The 14,720-nt window shown below is 41.6% G+C and overlaps 1 protein-coding gene across 3 annotated transcripts in view; it reads right to left on the minus strand.

Annotated features, from left to right (window-relative positions):
- Nucleotides 1-3,194: 3,194 nt before the first annotated feature.
- The window catches only part of LOC134575206 (oocyte zinc finger protein XlCOF7.1-like), a 38,287-nt gene continuing 26,761 nt past the window's right edge, over nt 3,195-14,720 (minus strand). For all 3 annotated transcript variants that reach the window (XM_063434453.1, XM_063434454.1, XM_063434455.1), the window contains 3 exons: nt 11,319-11,477; nt 11,121-11,199; nt 3,195-4,967 (listed from right to left, as the gene is read on the minus strand). In XM_063434453.1, the coding sequence (XP_063290523.1) occupies nt 3,472-4,967; nt 11,121-11,199; nt 11,319-11,477 (1,734 nt within the window). In that variant the 3' untranslated portion in view covers nt 3,195-3,471. The remainder of the gene's footprint in view (nt 4,968-11,120; nt 11,200-11,318; nt 11,478-14,720) is intronic.

Genomic DNA, 14,720 nt, shown 5'->3' on the forward strand with positions numbered 1-14,720 from the left:
TATCACCCAGAACCATTCATTGCTGCAATAAATCAGTATTTTATTCCTATAGTCTGTCCTGAGACTGGACCCAGCCCTGAACGTACATTACACACAGCCTGGGCAGGACACCCAGCTCCCCACGCTCTCACTTAAAGGCTTACACACAATTTCCGCTTCCACTTCTTTTCCGGGTTTTGCGTTTCACCGTGAATTCATTTCTCTTCCGGGTTTTGCGTTTCACCGTGCGTTCCACCGTGCCGTCTATTTCACTTCCTGTCTTTGCGTTCCAATGGACTTCCTGGTTTTGCGTTCCACGTCTGTTTGTTGCTCATTGCAGTTTGAGATGGATGTGGGGAGAGAGGGGTTGAATAGTTATTGCCTTGGTCTGTTTAGTGGGAATGGATGACCAAGCTAAGAATATTTTAGTTGACAATCAATGAGAAGCTGAAAATAATGTAGGGTTTAGTAATTTTTATTATGGCTTTTTTTATTTATTTAATAAATTTAATAATACCACACTCCAAAAAAAAAAATAAGACAAAAGAAAGGTGATTTAGAAAATTAGAAATAGTTTATTTTGCCCTAAAATGTATCTGGTATGAAGATGTATTTTTATAATAATATACAAAAAAAAAACCCAATATCAAAACCCCTCAGTATTAACTCACAAAGTATATCAGCTGTATAGTGCCTACCGGTATTAGCTGCATCAGAACAAGGATAGCGTGTCCAAACAGTGTCTTACTATATAATACAGTGCAGCTGGTCTCTCTTTCTGTGTTCTCCGAGCAAATAAACGGTTAGAACTTATCTTTTTCTCGTTTTATGGGTTTTGTGAATTTTCATTTTGTGCACATTTTTTTCTGTTTTTGTAATTTTTGTATTTTTTTTTTCTCCTCTTTGCGTCTTGTTTTTTCAATAATTGTTTGGCTCTGCGTACAACGATGTATTATAGCAATTTACATTCAGGTCTCACACAAACCATCGGAGGCTTAGCAAGCCCTTATTAGGAACTCATTTATCTACAGTAGTGGATTTATATTGCGCATTCAGTCGAAGAGGGAGGAGAGTCCCCAGAGCCGAGGAAGCCCAGCGCTGGAGAAAGGTAAGATTTTAACCCCTTCCTCCCCCTAGAGCCCGGCTGGAGTGGGACCCTGAGGGTGGGGGGGACTTAAAGACCACGAGTTTGTTTTCCTGGCACTATAGTGGTCCTTTAATGACACACATAATTTAAAATAATGTTTTTAAGAAAACTACATTTTTAAAACCATTCAGTAGATATACACCAATAAAAAAAATGCATGCATTTATTTGGGCATTTTATCTTTAGGGATATAAAATCAGCTTGCTAAAGATGCAGAAGCCCTGCCTTCTTTCCCCAGCCCAGACATTCAGAATGTGCTGGTGGAGCGCTCCAATCAGAGTCTTCTGAGCTCGAACATGTTTACAGCTATAAACTGTAATACATCTTAACCCCTTAAGGACACATCACATGTGTGACATGATTCCCTTTTATTCCAGAAGTTTGGTCCTTAAGGGGTTAGGAAAGGGAAGGAAGGTAGGCATCTGCAAGCACAGCACACCTGCCGCTTCTGGAGATAATGTAAGCAGAAGAAAACCTCACCAGGTGTCTGAGGAACAGCCACGGAGTGGTCTCTGCCCCCAAACATAAATGGGCTGACTTATATTATAGTATAATCTTTCTGATATGTGACAAGCTGCAGACACATTAAGCACCTCAGCAAGTGAAGGCAAGCTTGTGTGACGTTTCCCTTTAAAGGAATGCTCAAGGCACCATAGCAACATTAGGGAGCAACCAATATTTATATTTTACAGCCGATACCGATATTCTGTACATTTACCGTTTTGAAAAAATAAACTATTGCTACACAAATCTACTGTTAACTGAACATGTTTATTATTTATTTATTGTTTTGCAAATCTTTTTTTATTAAGGTAAATGCACAAAATATACATGCCAGTCAGAACTATTTATGTTTTCAAGAATATATGTGTGTGATGTTTGTGTAGTGTGTGTATAGTGAATGCAGTGTGTGTGTGTTTGTCTAAAGTGAATGCAGTGTGTGTGTGTATATAATGAATGCAGAGTGTGTGTGTGTATAGTAAATGCAGTGTGTGTGTGTGTGTGTGTAAAGTGAGTGCAGAGTGTGTGTGTATATAATGAATGCAGAGTGTGTGTGTATAGTAAATGCAGTGTGTGTGTGTGTGTGTGTGTAAAGTGAATGCAGTGTGTGTGTATATAATGAATGCAGAGTGTGTGTGTTTGTGTAGTGTGTATAGTAAATGCAGTGAGTGTTTGTGTAGGTATGTAATGTGTGTAAAATAGGGGGGGGGGACGTTCCCCTGGTGATCCGGTGGCATGGACTCTGCAGAGAGGGCCCAGCAACAATCTTTCTTCCCTTCCCAGCAGCTCCCCTGTCTAACACTCGACCCCTGCGTGCCGCGCGGAGCATTGCCATGGTAACCCGTGGCAACGCTCAGACAGCTGCGGGATTCACACGAGTTACACAGGGGAGCCGCTGGGAAGGTAAGAGTGTGCTGCCGGCCCCCCAGGACCGCCGGGCGTTGTCATGCCCTAATGGTGGCCCTGGTCTGCATAATCGGCATCTTTATAGGCCGATACCAATATTGCGGAAAATTCTGAATATCGGCCGATAATATTGGCCAGACCGATAATTGGTTGATCCCTAAACATTATCTTAATTTAGTTGTTATGGTGTCTAGAGTTCCGGGTCGCCATCTTACGAATTGTTTAACCCTATAGTGCTCCAGATGACACTCGTCCTCATGGTTCCTGTGTCTCAATCTCCAGCCTCAGATTCAATATGGAAGCCTTTGACTATGTACCAGTGATAGGCAGAGTCAGCTGGCACTGAGAAAAATGCATTAGAAAGCTGTGTATGTGACTAATTAATGTTTTCTCGATGGGAGGCCATTGGAAGGTTGTGGGAAGCATAGAAGCCTCCAATGATGTCACCAAGTGGGAGGGACTTACAGTTGCACTGGGTTTTTCGAACTGTTCTTAGAAGACACTGAGTATATGGGAATCTTGCACAATAAACTATTCTAATCACGTAGAGTGGCCTGTATATCAAGACAACGTATAACCCATGCAAAGCCAGAAACAACAACACACTGCAGCAGTATAATGTAAACCTGATTCTGGCAAACATGAAAGAACAACAGACAAGTTTACCTTTCAAAAATTGATTTACTGTTGTAGGCATTCTGCTTTTTGATAACCAAACTTTTTAGTTTTTATATGGATACTAGCAGCTTTCTCTTGCAATCTTTTCAGCCCACTGTCCGGATCACATATACATTCAATTTGATTTTCCTCCCAGAAGAAAATCACCTTATCTCTTAATGGGAAATACATATTAAAGGATAAGAGATCATTTCCTGAGTGTCTGCCAACAAATGACCAGGTGAGCTCTGGTCAAAACATTCCTTCTCTTCGCACAAACATTACTGCTTCAACTGCAAGTGAATTTTTTGATGCACCAGAAGATGAGATTTGCGTGTAAAACATTTTAAACATTCAGAACAGGAATATGGCCTGTTCCCAGTGTGCTGCGTTTGATGTATCTCAAGATGTGCCTTCTGTCTAAAACACCTGCCACACTCAGTACAACAGTATGGCTTCTCTCCTGTGTGTATTCTTCTGTGTCTTATGAGATTTGTTTGATATTGAAAGCCTTTTCCACATTCTGTGCATAAATATGGTTTGCCTCCTATGTGCATCCGAAAGTGCTGCTTGAGGTAAGATTTATGGGCAAAATGTTTCCCACATTCAGAGCAGGAATATGGTTTTTGTCCTTCATGGATGTGTCTGTGTCTTGAAAGATTTGATTGGGTTTGGAAAAATTTTCCACATTCAGTACATGCATACGGCTTATCTCCTGTATGAACTCGAAGGTGGCTAGAAAGAGAACCCTTTTCAGCAAAACGTTTCCCACATTCAGTACACGTATATGGTTTCAATCCTGTGTGAATTTTTTGATGTTTTACAAGATGAGGTTTAAAGCAAAAGCTTTTCTCACATTCGGAACATGAGAAAGGTTTCTCTCCTGTGTGTACTCGTTGGTGTCTCTCAAGAATTGGTATCGAGCTAAAGCATTTCTCACATTCAGGACAGGAGAATGCTTTTTGGCCTGTATGAACAGTTTTACATATAGCAATTTGTGGGTTCTTCGAGGGACTATTTTCACAGTCTGAATCTTCAAAGGATTGTTCTCTTGTGTAAGTCATAACATGTGGAATACAAAATGTACTTGAGGCCATTTGCTTATCTTGAGTCTGTGTTTGTTCTGTGATAATTTCTTCTTCCAATAAGACTGAATCTTCTGTAGTATAAGGCAGAGTATATTCTTTTTTTATGTGTCCTGCACGTGTATAAATGTCTGTATCTGCGAGATTTCTTTCTGGTTCCTCGTTAACATTAGTAGATGTATATTCCGTCTGTGTTTGTTCAGTTGGTCTATAAACGACAGTTTCTGTGAGGTTCCCTATTTCATACGAGGCCTGTTCCTCATTAACTGTATCTGATGGATATTCTGTCTGTTTATAAATATTTGTGATATTTCCTTCTTCACTTGAGGCTGGGTCTTCTTTGATATTACTAAATGGATATTGTGTCTGTGTATGTTCTGTGGGTGTGTAAATGTCAGTGTCTGTGAGATTTCTTTCCTCACGTGATGCCGATTCATCTTTAATATCAGTAGATGGATACTCTGTCTGTGTGTGGTCTGACGCCGCATACATTTCAATATCTGTGAAATTTCCTTTAACGCGGTGTACAAATGAGTCCGAAATTTCCCTTTTACAATTTCCGGAACATGGATTAGAAATTGTTGAGAAATCTGCTGAATTACTTTCAGATATACGGTCTTCTTCGTTTAGATTCGATGGTGAAGAAATGGGAGTTTGAAATGTTACAGAAGACATCTTGGCTTTAGACAAATCTGTTGGAAAGATGATTAGATTATGCTCAGTATCAATGATTAGATTATGTACAATGATTAGATTATGCTCAGTATCAATGATTAGATTATGCTCAGTATCAATGATTAGATTATGCTCAGTATCAATGATTAGATTATGTACAATGATTAGAGTATGCTCAGTATCAATGATTAGATTATGCTCAGTATCCATGATTAGATTATGCTCAGTATCAATGATTAGATTATGCTCAGTATCAATGATTAGATTATGCTCAGTATCAATGATTAGATTATGTACAATGATTAGATTATGCTCAGTATCAATGATTAGATTATGCTCAGTATCAATGATTAGAGTATGTACAATGATTAATGAATAGTACAACAGCAGTGAAAATACCAAAATGGTCAATCCACTGGAGTTGTTATTGGTTGGAGGGTGTCAGGGCATAACCCAAAATAACAATCGCCCACATTGAAAGGTACCAGCAATAGGTGATATCCAAGCAGATATCCTGCGACAACATTACAAGGATAAGGGTTACCCTAACCGGTGCCTTAAGAAAGTTTACAGGAGAGCTGTAGAGTCAGACAGAGAGACGTTACTAATAAAGAACATACCTGCTACCTCTACTAACCCCCCACCACGCATGATTGCCACCTATGATGCAGGGTGGGACAGAGTTAGATCGGGTATCCAGAAATTCTGGCCTCTCTTAACGGGAGACACACATCTCAAAAGGATTTTGGGTCCAAATATGACAGCAAGGAGAGGCAAAAATTTGAGAGACCTCCTAGTGCCGAGTCACTATCAACCACAACGCCCTCACACTTGAACCTGGCTTAATACACCTATTGCTGGTACCTTTCAATGTGGGCGATGTGTCGCCTGCAAGTATATTAAACGTGATTCTAAAAGAATATCTGATAGTGAAAACAAATAAACTTTTAACATCACTTCATTCTTTAATTGCAATACCGCAGGTTTAGTGTACCTTCTTACCTGCGAATGTAGGCAAAACTTGCCGTCCTTTTAACCCCTTAAGGACCAAACTTCTGGAATAAAAGGGAATCATGACATGTCACACATGTCATGTGTCCTTAAGGGGTTAAAGAAAGGATCAAAGAACAGGTCCGTTCACCTAAACTGAGTGTTGAAACCCCCATTGCCCGCCACCTGAAATAACACCATTCAGGGAAATCACATGGCCTACGTTTCTGTGGTTTCGAACTTGTAAAACGGGACAAAAGAAGGGGGGACTATGATAGGTTCTTAAGACAACGGGAAAGTTTCTGGATTTACAGGCTTAAGACCCTACAACCTAGAGGACTGAATGAAGGGTTCTCGTTTGCACCATTTACTGTACCTACTATGGATTACTTTAGTAAGTAGCAATATATGTGCAGTTGTAAGCACATTGCTCTATTAAGGTTTATGCAAACAGTCTCCATTTTCAGGGGATACATTCTTATTTATTATTTTTTCTCTGGTCCACACTTTGCATAGTCGACCTACGGATACTGTGTCCGCTTATAAGCTGTTTGCAACCGTTTCTCTTAGCTGTTTCAACATTCAGTAGGAGCCATGCATATATTGTGAGCTGGGCCCACATTTTCTAGTAAATCTAGCTGATTGCGGACCAGGTAGCATTTGGAAGCTATTTACAATAAGCTCTTGCTAATACTTTATCTCCCAATAGCTATCTAAAGTTATTCATACCGCGTGAATGATATTGTTTGGATATATTACCGTATTTATCGGCATATAACACGCACCGGCGTATAACACGCACCTCATTTTAAGAAGGAAATTCCAGGAAATTTCCCCCCCCTCCCATAGTATTCCCCCCCCTCATCCCATAGTGTCCACCCCCTCCCATAGTATTCTCCACCCCCTCCCATAGTATTCTCCACCCCCTCCCATAGTGTTCCCCCGCTCCCATAGTGTTCCCCCCCTCCCATAGTATTCTCCACCCCCTCCCATAGTGTTCCCCCCTCCCATAGTGTTCCCCCCCCTTTCCATAGTATTCTCCCCCTCCTCCCGCAGTATTCCCCCCCATAGTGTTCTCCCCCCCTCATCCCATAGTGTTCTCCCCCCCTCATCCCATAGTGTTCTCCCCCCCTCCCATAGTGTCCCCCCTCCCCTTGTCCCATATTTACTTACCTGTCTTGAAGCGTGGGCCGGCTTCACAGTGCGCACCGCAGTACAGGAACTTCAATTTCAGGTTCCGGTTTCCGGCGGGACTGAAAGGAAGTGTGCACACTTCCTTTCAGTCCCGCCGGAAACCGGAACCTGAAATTGAAGTTCCAGTACCGCGGTGCGCGCTGAACACTGGCCCACGCTTCAAGACAGGTAAGTAAATATGGTATATCGGCGTATAACACGCACACATCATTTTCTCCCTATTTTCAGGGAGAAAAAGTGTGTGTTATACGCCGATAAATATGGTAATTGATGATCCTATTTTTATAATTTGGTCACTGTACATACACATTTTTTCACTCTATTTATTTTATTTTATTTCCCTTAAGAGGGACTAATAAAGATTCATATATACTGTAATTAGTTTGTTTCATGCTCCATTACTGGCAACTCTTTGCAATTAATTGGCGGAGCAGATCTATTTAGGGTTTAGATTCTGATTTTGGGTGCACTGTTTTAGTTGACCCATTTCAGTTTTTTCTTTTGCTATGTACAATGATTAGATTATGCTCAGTATCAATGATTAGATTATGCTCAGTATCAATGATTAGATTATGCTCAGTATCAATGATTAGATTATGCACAGTATCCATGGATTAGATTATGCTCAGTATAAATGATTAAATTATGTACAATGATTAGATTATGCTCAGTATCAATGATTAGATTATGCTCAGTATCCATGGATTAGATTATGCTCAGTATAAATGATTAGATTATGCTCAGTATCAATGATTAGATTATGCTCAGTATCAATGATTAGATTATGTACAATGATTAGATTATGCTCAGTATCAATGATTAGATTATGCTCAGTATCAATGATTAGATTATGCTCAGTAGCAATGATTAGATTATGCTCAGTATCAATGATTAGATTATGCTCAGTATCCATGGATTAGATTATGCTCAGTATAAATGATTAGATTATGCTCAGTATCAATGATTAGATTATGCTCAGTATCAATGATTAGATTATGTACAATGATTAGATTATGCTCAGTATCAATGATTAGATTATGCTCAGTATCAATGATTAGATTATGCTCAGTAGCAATGATTAGATTATGCTCAGTATCAATGATTAGATTATGTACAATGATTAGATTATGCTCAGTATCAATGATTAGATTATGCTCAGTAGCAATGATTAGATTATGCTCAGTATCAATGATTAGATTATGCTCAGTATCAATGATTAGATTATGCTCAGTATCAATGATTAGATTATGCTCAGTATCAATGATTAGATTATGTACAATGATTAGATCATGCTCAGTATCAATGATTAGATTATGCTCAGTATCAATGATTAGATTATGTACAATGATTAGATTATGCTCAGTATCAATGATTAGATTATGCTCAGTAGCAATGATTAGATTATGCTCAGTATCAATGATTAGATTATGTACAATGATTAGATTATGCTCAGTATCAATGATTAGATTATGCTCAGTAGCAATGATTAGATTATGCTCAGTATCAATGATTAGAGTATGTACAATGATTAGATTATGCTCAGTATCAATGATTAGATTATGCTCAGTATCAATGATTAGATTATGCTCAGTATCAATGATTAGATTATGTACAATGATTAGATTATGTACAATGATTAGATTATGCTCAGTATCAATGATTAGATTATGCTCAGTATCAATGATTAGATTATGTACAATGATTAGATTATGCTCAGTATCAATGATTAGATTATGCTCAGTATCAATGATTAGATTATGCTCAGTATCAATGATTAGATTATGCTCAGTATCAATGATTAGATTATGCTCAGTATCAATGATTAGATTATGCTCAGTATCAATGATTAGATTATGCTCAGTATCAATGATTAGATTATGCTCAGTATCAATGATTAGATTATGCTCAGTATCAATGATTAGATTATGCTCAGTATCAATGATTAGATTATGCTCAGTATCAATGATTAGATTATGTACAATGATTAGATTATGCTCAGTATCAATGATTAGATTATGTACTGTTACGATTGCCTCCGGTCTAGCAGGAGGTTGGATCGCTTGGATGTCCTGGTTCCCGAAGTCAGAGAGTCGAACAATGTTTCAATCGGTAGAAACCTGTAAATGTAGAATCTCCCACTAGCTATAGTAAAGCTAGGATTCCCGGATCCCTACAACACGAGTTGAGGCTGCAAGTTGAGGGTAAAACTAACTGGCTTTACTGGCACACAAGCATGGCGATTCATGCAAGTCCCCACGTCCAGGGACAGCCCCCTATGGACCTGGTGGGATACAGGTACAATGCAACGAGTCAACCAATCACAATACAATGTATCTTTCAAATTAGTACCCGCCCAGCTTGGAGATAATGAGGCCAACGGTTATACAATCTAATTATCTCCAAGCGCCCAAAAGACCATGCTTTATTATATTCCAGCAAACAGCATAAAAATATATAACTTAGGCATTATTAACAACATATAGTCCGTTCCATGAATCGTTCGGTAGCTCAGATCTGGATGCATCAATTGTACGAATTGCGCCCAGATCCCACGAACAGAACGGGAGGTTTCTGCTATATAAAGTCTGGTTCGGTAGTTTGATTGTAAGACCTCGATGGCGGCCATGTTTTTAGGTCCGTCAATGGACAGCGGGGCCTCGACTCTGTACTTATGGAGCGGAGGTCGGGTAGATAGTCATACGAATCCCCGCTACCCGTCTGGTTGTCCCGGCCGATCGAGACACGAACGGAGACCGCCCGGAAGGGGTACTTAACCTGCGGTTAACCGCAACATGAACATTCTAATCAATGCCACACGCCAGAACGTAGGTGGTCCCCCATTCGTGAGTCTTTCGGTAGTTTCCCTTTGGGAAATTGGGCACAAATGGAGGGTCCCCTGGGACCGTCGATTAGCTTGTGGTTAACCGCAGACCGCAACGCCTTGTGCGGTTAATGAGCGGCACACTCCGCTCGCCGGGTGGTCGGCCATTCGGTACTTCGAGGGGTGACGAGGTTAAGTGGCGGCACACGCCAAAGGCTGGGTGGGCTATCGTTCGTACCGACGAACAAGACTTTATAAAAGTTCGTATAATCCATTCGTATGAACTGAATGCCAGAAAAATAGGATTTAAATGAGACGAGGCAAAATATAACAATATAACACAATTCCTGTATATCTCCCCCTCCAAAGTTAATTCATATCATGTAAATGCTGCCTACTTCTTATTGTTTATTGTAGGTCACTGCATGATAATATTTTTGCTTTTATTGTTTGTACCAACAACAGTCCAGTTTTTGTCAGTATGTCCTTTGAAATACATAAAGGATACATAAATCCTGGATTGTTGGTGGGTCATGAGGACTGGTTTGAGAAGCACTTGGTTAAACCATATAGCAACAATATAACCCCAAGAATGGAACTCTGGCCGCCTGTTGTAAGGGGAACAGTTGGCTGGGCAGCATCTGATACATAGGGATAAGTAAATGTATTTGTAACCCCTTAAGGACACATGACATGTGTGACATGTCATGATTCCCTTTTATTACTGAAGTATGGTCCTTAAGGGGTTAAACATCTGGAAATCCTAGGAAGCAATGGTTCTGATTTAAAAGCAACCGGAAGCAGAACATACAACTTGCTAATCTGACAGTCACATTTCACTGCTTCCAGAGTGGGTCAGGAGGTGAGATGTGTTTGATGATTACTTTTAGTGCCAAATTCTGGATTTGTATGTAGCTTGACAAGTTTAGTCTGTCTGTAGGAGCTAGCTCACACGTTATGTTCTGGTTGCACTCCACACACAATATACAACATCCACGTCTTCATCATATACACGCACACACATACACACTATCCATTAAATTATACAAAAGAATGACACATTACATCCGGCACCAACCACATCACAGAGCGCACACACACATATGACATGTAATCATCAGAATATTAGTTATTCCATGAAATTCATATTATTAAATCCTCTTACCCAGTGAGCTGACTGACTGACGGTTCTCCAATATCACATCACTGTGAGATTCCTTGTGTCCATCTAAATACTGCCAAACCTACAGGGAAACAAAGATGATGACGTCCTCACACCTTATACAAACACACAGTGATACAGTCACCATCCAGACACATCCCTTGATTTTACTCCATGATGTCCCATTCCCAGCAGCCTCACCTCTCCAGTCAGGAGGTGGATGATCTTATTGGTCAGTTTCAGGACCTTCTGCTCATTGTTTCTCATTTGTAGCAGTGAGCGAGGTGGAGGCACGGTGCTGTGGGTGCTGTCAGATCCTCCTAACACACAGTCACTGGATTTCTTCACAAACACATGATCCTAAATAACAGGATAAACATAACAAGGACACAGTGTATCATTGCTTGCATGCACATCTCCACAACTAATGTAATACGTGCATTAAAAATTTCTGGATCCCTACTCTGAGTAAGGACCACGGGAGCACTGAATAGAGCTGTGCAGTGTTCACAACCTGTGGTCTCACATATGGTCAGTAGACAATGAATGGTCATACATTGCTATACAGAGAACATGCTTGTTATGTTGAATAAGGTATTGTAAGCTGTAGCACAAAATGTCAACTCTGATAGCTCAGGTAGAGGAGCCAAGAATTGAACCATAGTGTAGCTAGGACATCACATCACAGAACTTTTTTGATAAGTGTATACGTGACGGACCGCCGTCACAGAGTACCATGCCCACTTATGCCCACTTTCTTGCATGCATTGATTCAAATACTCATGTTGGGGATCTCCCTGTTTAAGAGGCAATGTATTGGTTGTGGGGTCCCCTTGTTCGCAAATCATGTTTGGGCTGGATTGGAAGATTGTGCTTGTCCCATTCTGGATATGATATTGAAACACAAGGGGTTGTTTTTTTTCTGAAAGCTGATGAGCATTAACATGTCAAAGGACTTCCTATCTAAGAGGCAAACCAGGCTTCCAGGGCATTTAGGTGTGACTTCTCACACCTTACCAAATATCTCTGTTGGAGTCCCCAGCTTCAAAGAGTAACTCAGGTTGTAAGCTCTGTCCTTTCTTACAATGAATTAACCTCTTTCTTTTGTAACATTAAAATGTGTGTGTGGGGGGTTTGGAACTATTGTAGACTTTTACTGGACCTGGGAGGGAACTTGGTTATCTCTCAGGCACAGAGGATCATGGGAGGGATTACCCTCTGGACCTGAGAGGGAACTTAATTATCTCCCAGACACAGCGATGCCGGGTGGGCTTATGTTTTGGGTTTACTTTGAATGGAGACCCCCTGTGGGTTCCAAATAAAGATTGTCAGAGTTTGTACCTCAAGAACGGTGTGGTGTCTGGTTACTGGAGGGAAGGAAGACTTAACCCCTGTGTCTACTGTTCCAGCTTGCAGGGGATGCAGCGGGGAAAGTCCTTGTTAGGACTAAAAGAGCTAGTTTTCCACCCGTTTCCCCTGGTCCCAGCTAGGAAGCAACCCCTCTGGCGGAGGTAGCCAGCCGGGGTACAGGGAGCTTCGCTACAGTATACAACAAGCCAAGACACACTGTATATTTGTCAGGATTACTAGTTGATCCAGCACGCAGAACTGTATCACACCTAGGACTAAAGGTAACGTCTTACCGGGCCTTAGAATGGCCGGACTTAAAGTACCAGATGTCAGGATCGGGACAGGGATCCAACACGCAGAGTACAAAGAGTGGAAAGGTACGTATACCGGGCCTTAGAATGGCCGGACTAACGTACCGAGAGTAATAGAGAATAGTCAGAGACAAGCCGAGGTCGAGGGAACGAGAAGACAGATGAGCGAGAGACAAGCCGGGTCAAGGGAGAACAGAGAAGCAGGGAAGTACAACAAGCCGAGTCAAAACCAAATAGAGCAAACTAGAATACCAGAGCACTGAGTGACTAGACAAGCTAGAACCACGACAGGGCAATGAGCTGAAGAGAGAAGTAAGCTTAAATACCCTGGCTCCGGATGGTAAGCACGCCTCTGACAAGTGCCGATTGGATATCGGACACTTGAGTGGCAGGTCGCTCGTGATAGCGTCATGACGTCACGTATTGAGCGTCCTGCTAGAAAAGGACGTGGATTCCTCGCGGCCGGTGTTTAAGTGGCTGGATGAACCGCGAGGAACGGAGGAAACAGCTCGCCTGGACGGATAAACCACCAAGTCTCTACCTCCCTTAGAGGTAGAGGCCTCAGGTACCCTGACAGTACCCCCCCTCTCAGATACGCCCACCGGGCGGAAGGAACCGGGGCGAGATGGGAAGCGGAGGTGAAATGCTCTGCGAAGGCGAGAGGCATGAACGTCCTCCTGAGGTACCCAACTCCTCTCCTCAGGACCATATCCCCTCCAGTTGACCAGATATTGCAATTTTCCCCTTGAAATTCTGGAATCAACGATGGAGCTGACCTCGTACTCCTCCCGACCCTCCACCTGAACAGGACGAGGCGAGGAGACCTTAGAGGAGAATTTGTTGCAAATAAGAGGTTTCAACAAGGAGACATGAAAAGAGTTAGGAATGCGTAAGGCAGGTGGCAGAGCAAGGCGATACGCAACCGGATTGATACGAGTGAGAACCCTGTAAGGACCTATGTAGCGAGGAGCAAATTTCATAGATGGAACTTTTAGTCGAATGTTCTTAGTACTTAACCATACCCTATCCCCAGGAACAAAAACAGGAGCCGCTCTTCTATGCTTGTCAGCGTGTTTCTTGAACAACGAGGAACTATGTAACAGAATTTGCCGAGTCTGATCCCATAATTTCTTCAGGTTGGCGACATGATCATCAACCGACGGTATCCCCTGAGAAGAGGAAACCGAAGGAAAAATCGAAGGATGAAAGCCATAGTTCATGAAGAAAGGGCTAGAGCGAGTTGAATCGCAAACAAGGTTATTGTGTGCGAACTCCGCCCAAGGAATCAGACCGACCCAATCGTCCTGGTGTTCGGAAACAAAGCAACGCAGATACTGTTCGATCTTTTGATTGGTACGTTCAGCAGCTCCGTTAGACTGAGGGTGATAGGCCGAGGAGAAGTTCAATTTGATGCCCATTTGAGAACAAAAGGATCTCCAGAAACGTGAGACAAATTGAGAGCCTCTATCAGAGACAATCTCCGAAGGAATCCCATGTAGGCGAAAAACCTCTCTTGCAAAAATCTCCGCCAATTCAGGAGAAGTCGGAAGTTTAGGTAATGGCACGAAATGGGCCATCTTAGTAAATCTATCCACCACCGTGAGAATAACAGTCTGTCTCTTGGAAGCAGGCAAATCAACGATAAAGTCTATGGACAAACAGGACCAAGGTTTCTCAGGAATGTCCAAGGGGTGTAACAGACCACATGGAGATGCATGAGGTAGTTTAGTCTTGGCACAAGTTTCACAAGCTGCGACGAACTCCTCAATATCTTTTCGCAGTGAAGACCACCAGAAATCCTTGGATATCAAAGAGTATGTCTTGCGAATACCAGGATGACCAGCTATTTTACTTTCGTGAAAACATTGTAAGAGCTCCAGTTGAAGTTCAGGAGGAACAAAGTTTCTTCCCTCAGGAGTGTTTCCGGGAGCTAGATGTTGTG

This window comes from Pelobates fuscus, chromosome 10 (genome assembly GCF_036172605.1).
Source record: "Pelobates fuscus isolate aPelFus1 chromosome 10, aPelFus1.pri, whole genome shotgun sequence".
In the NCBI taxonomy this organism is placed as follows: domain Eukaryota; kingdom Metazoa; phylum Chordata; class Amphibia; order Anura; family Pelobatidae; genus Pelobates; species Pelobates fuscus.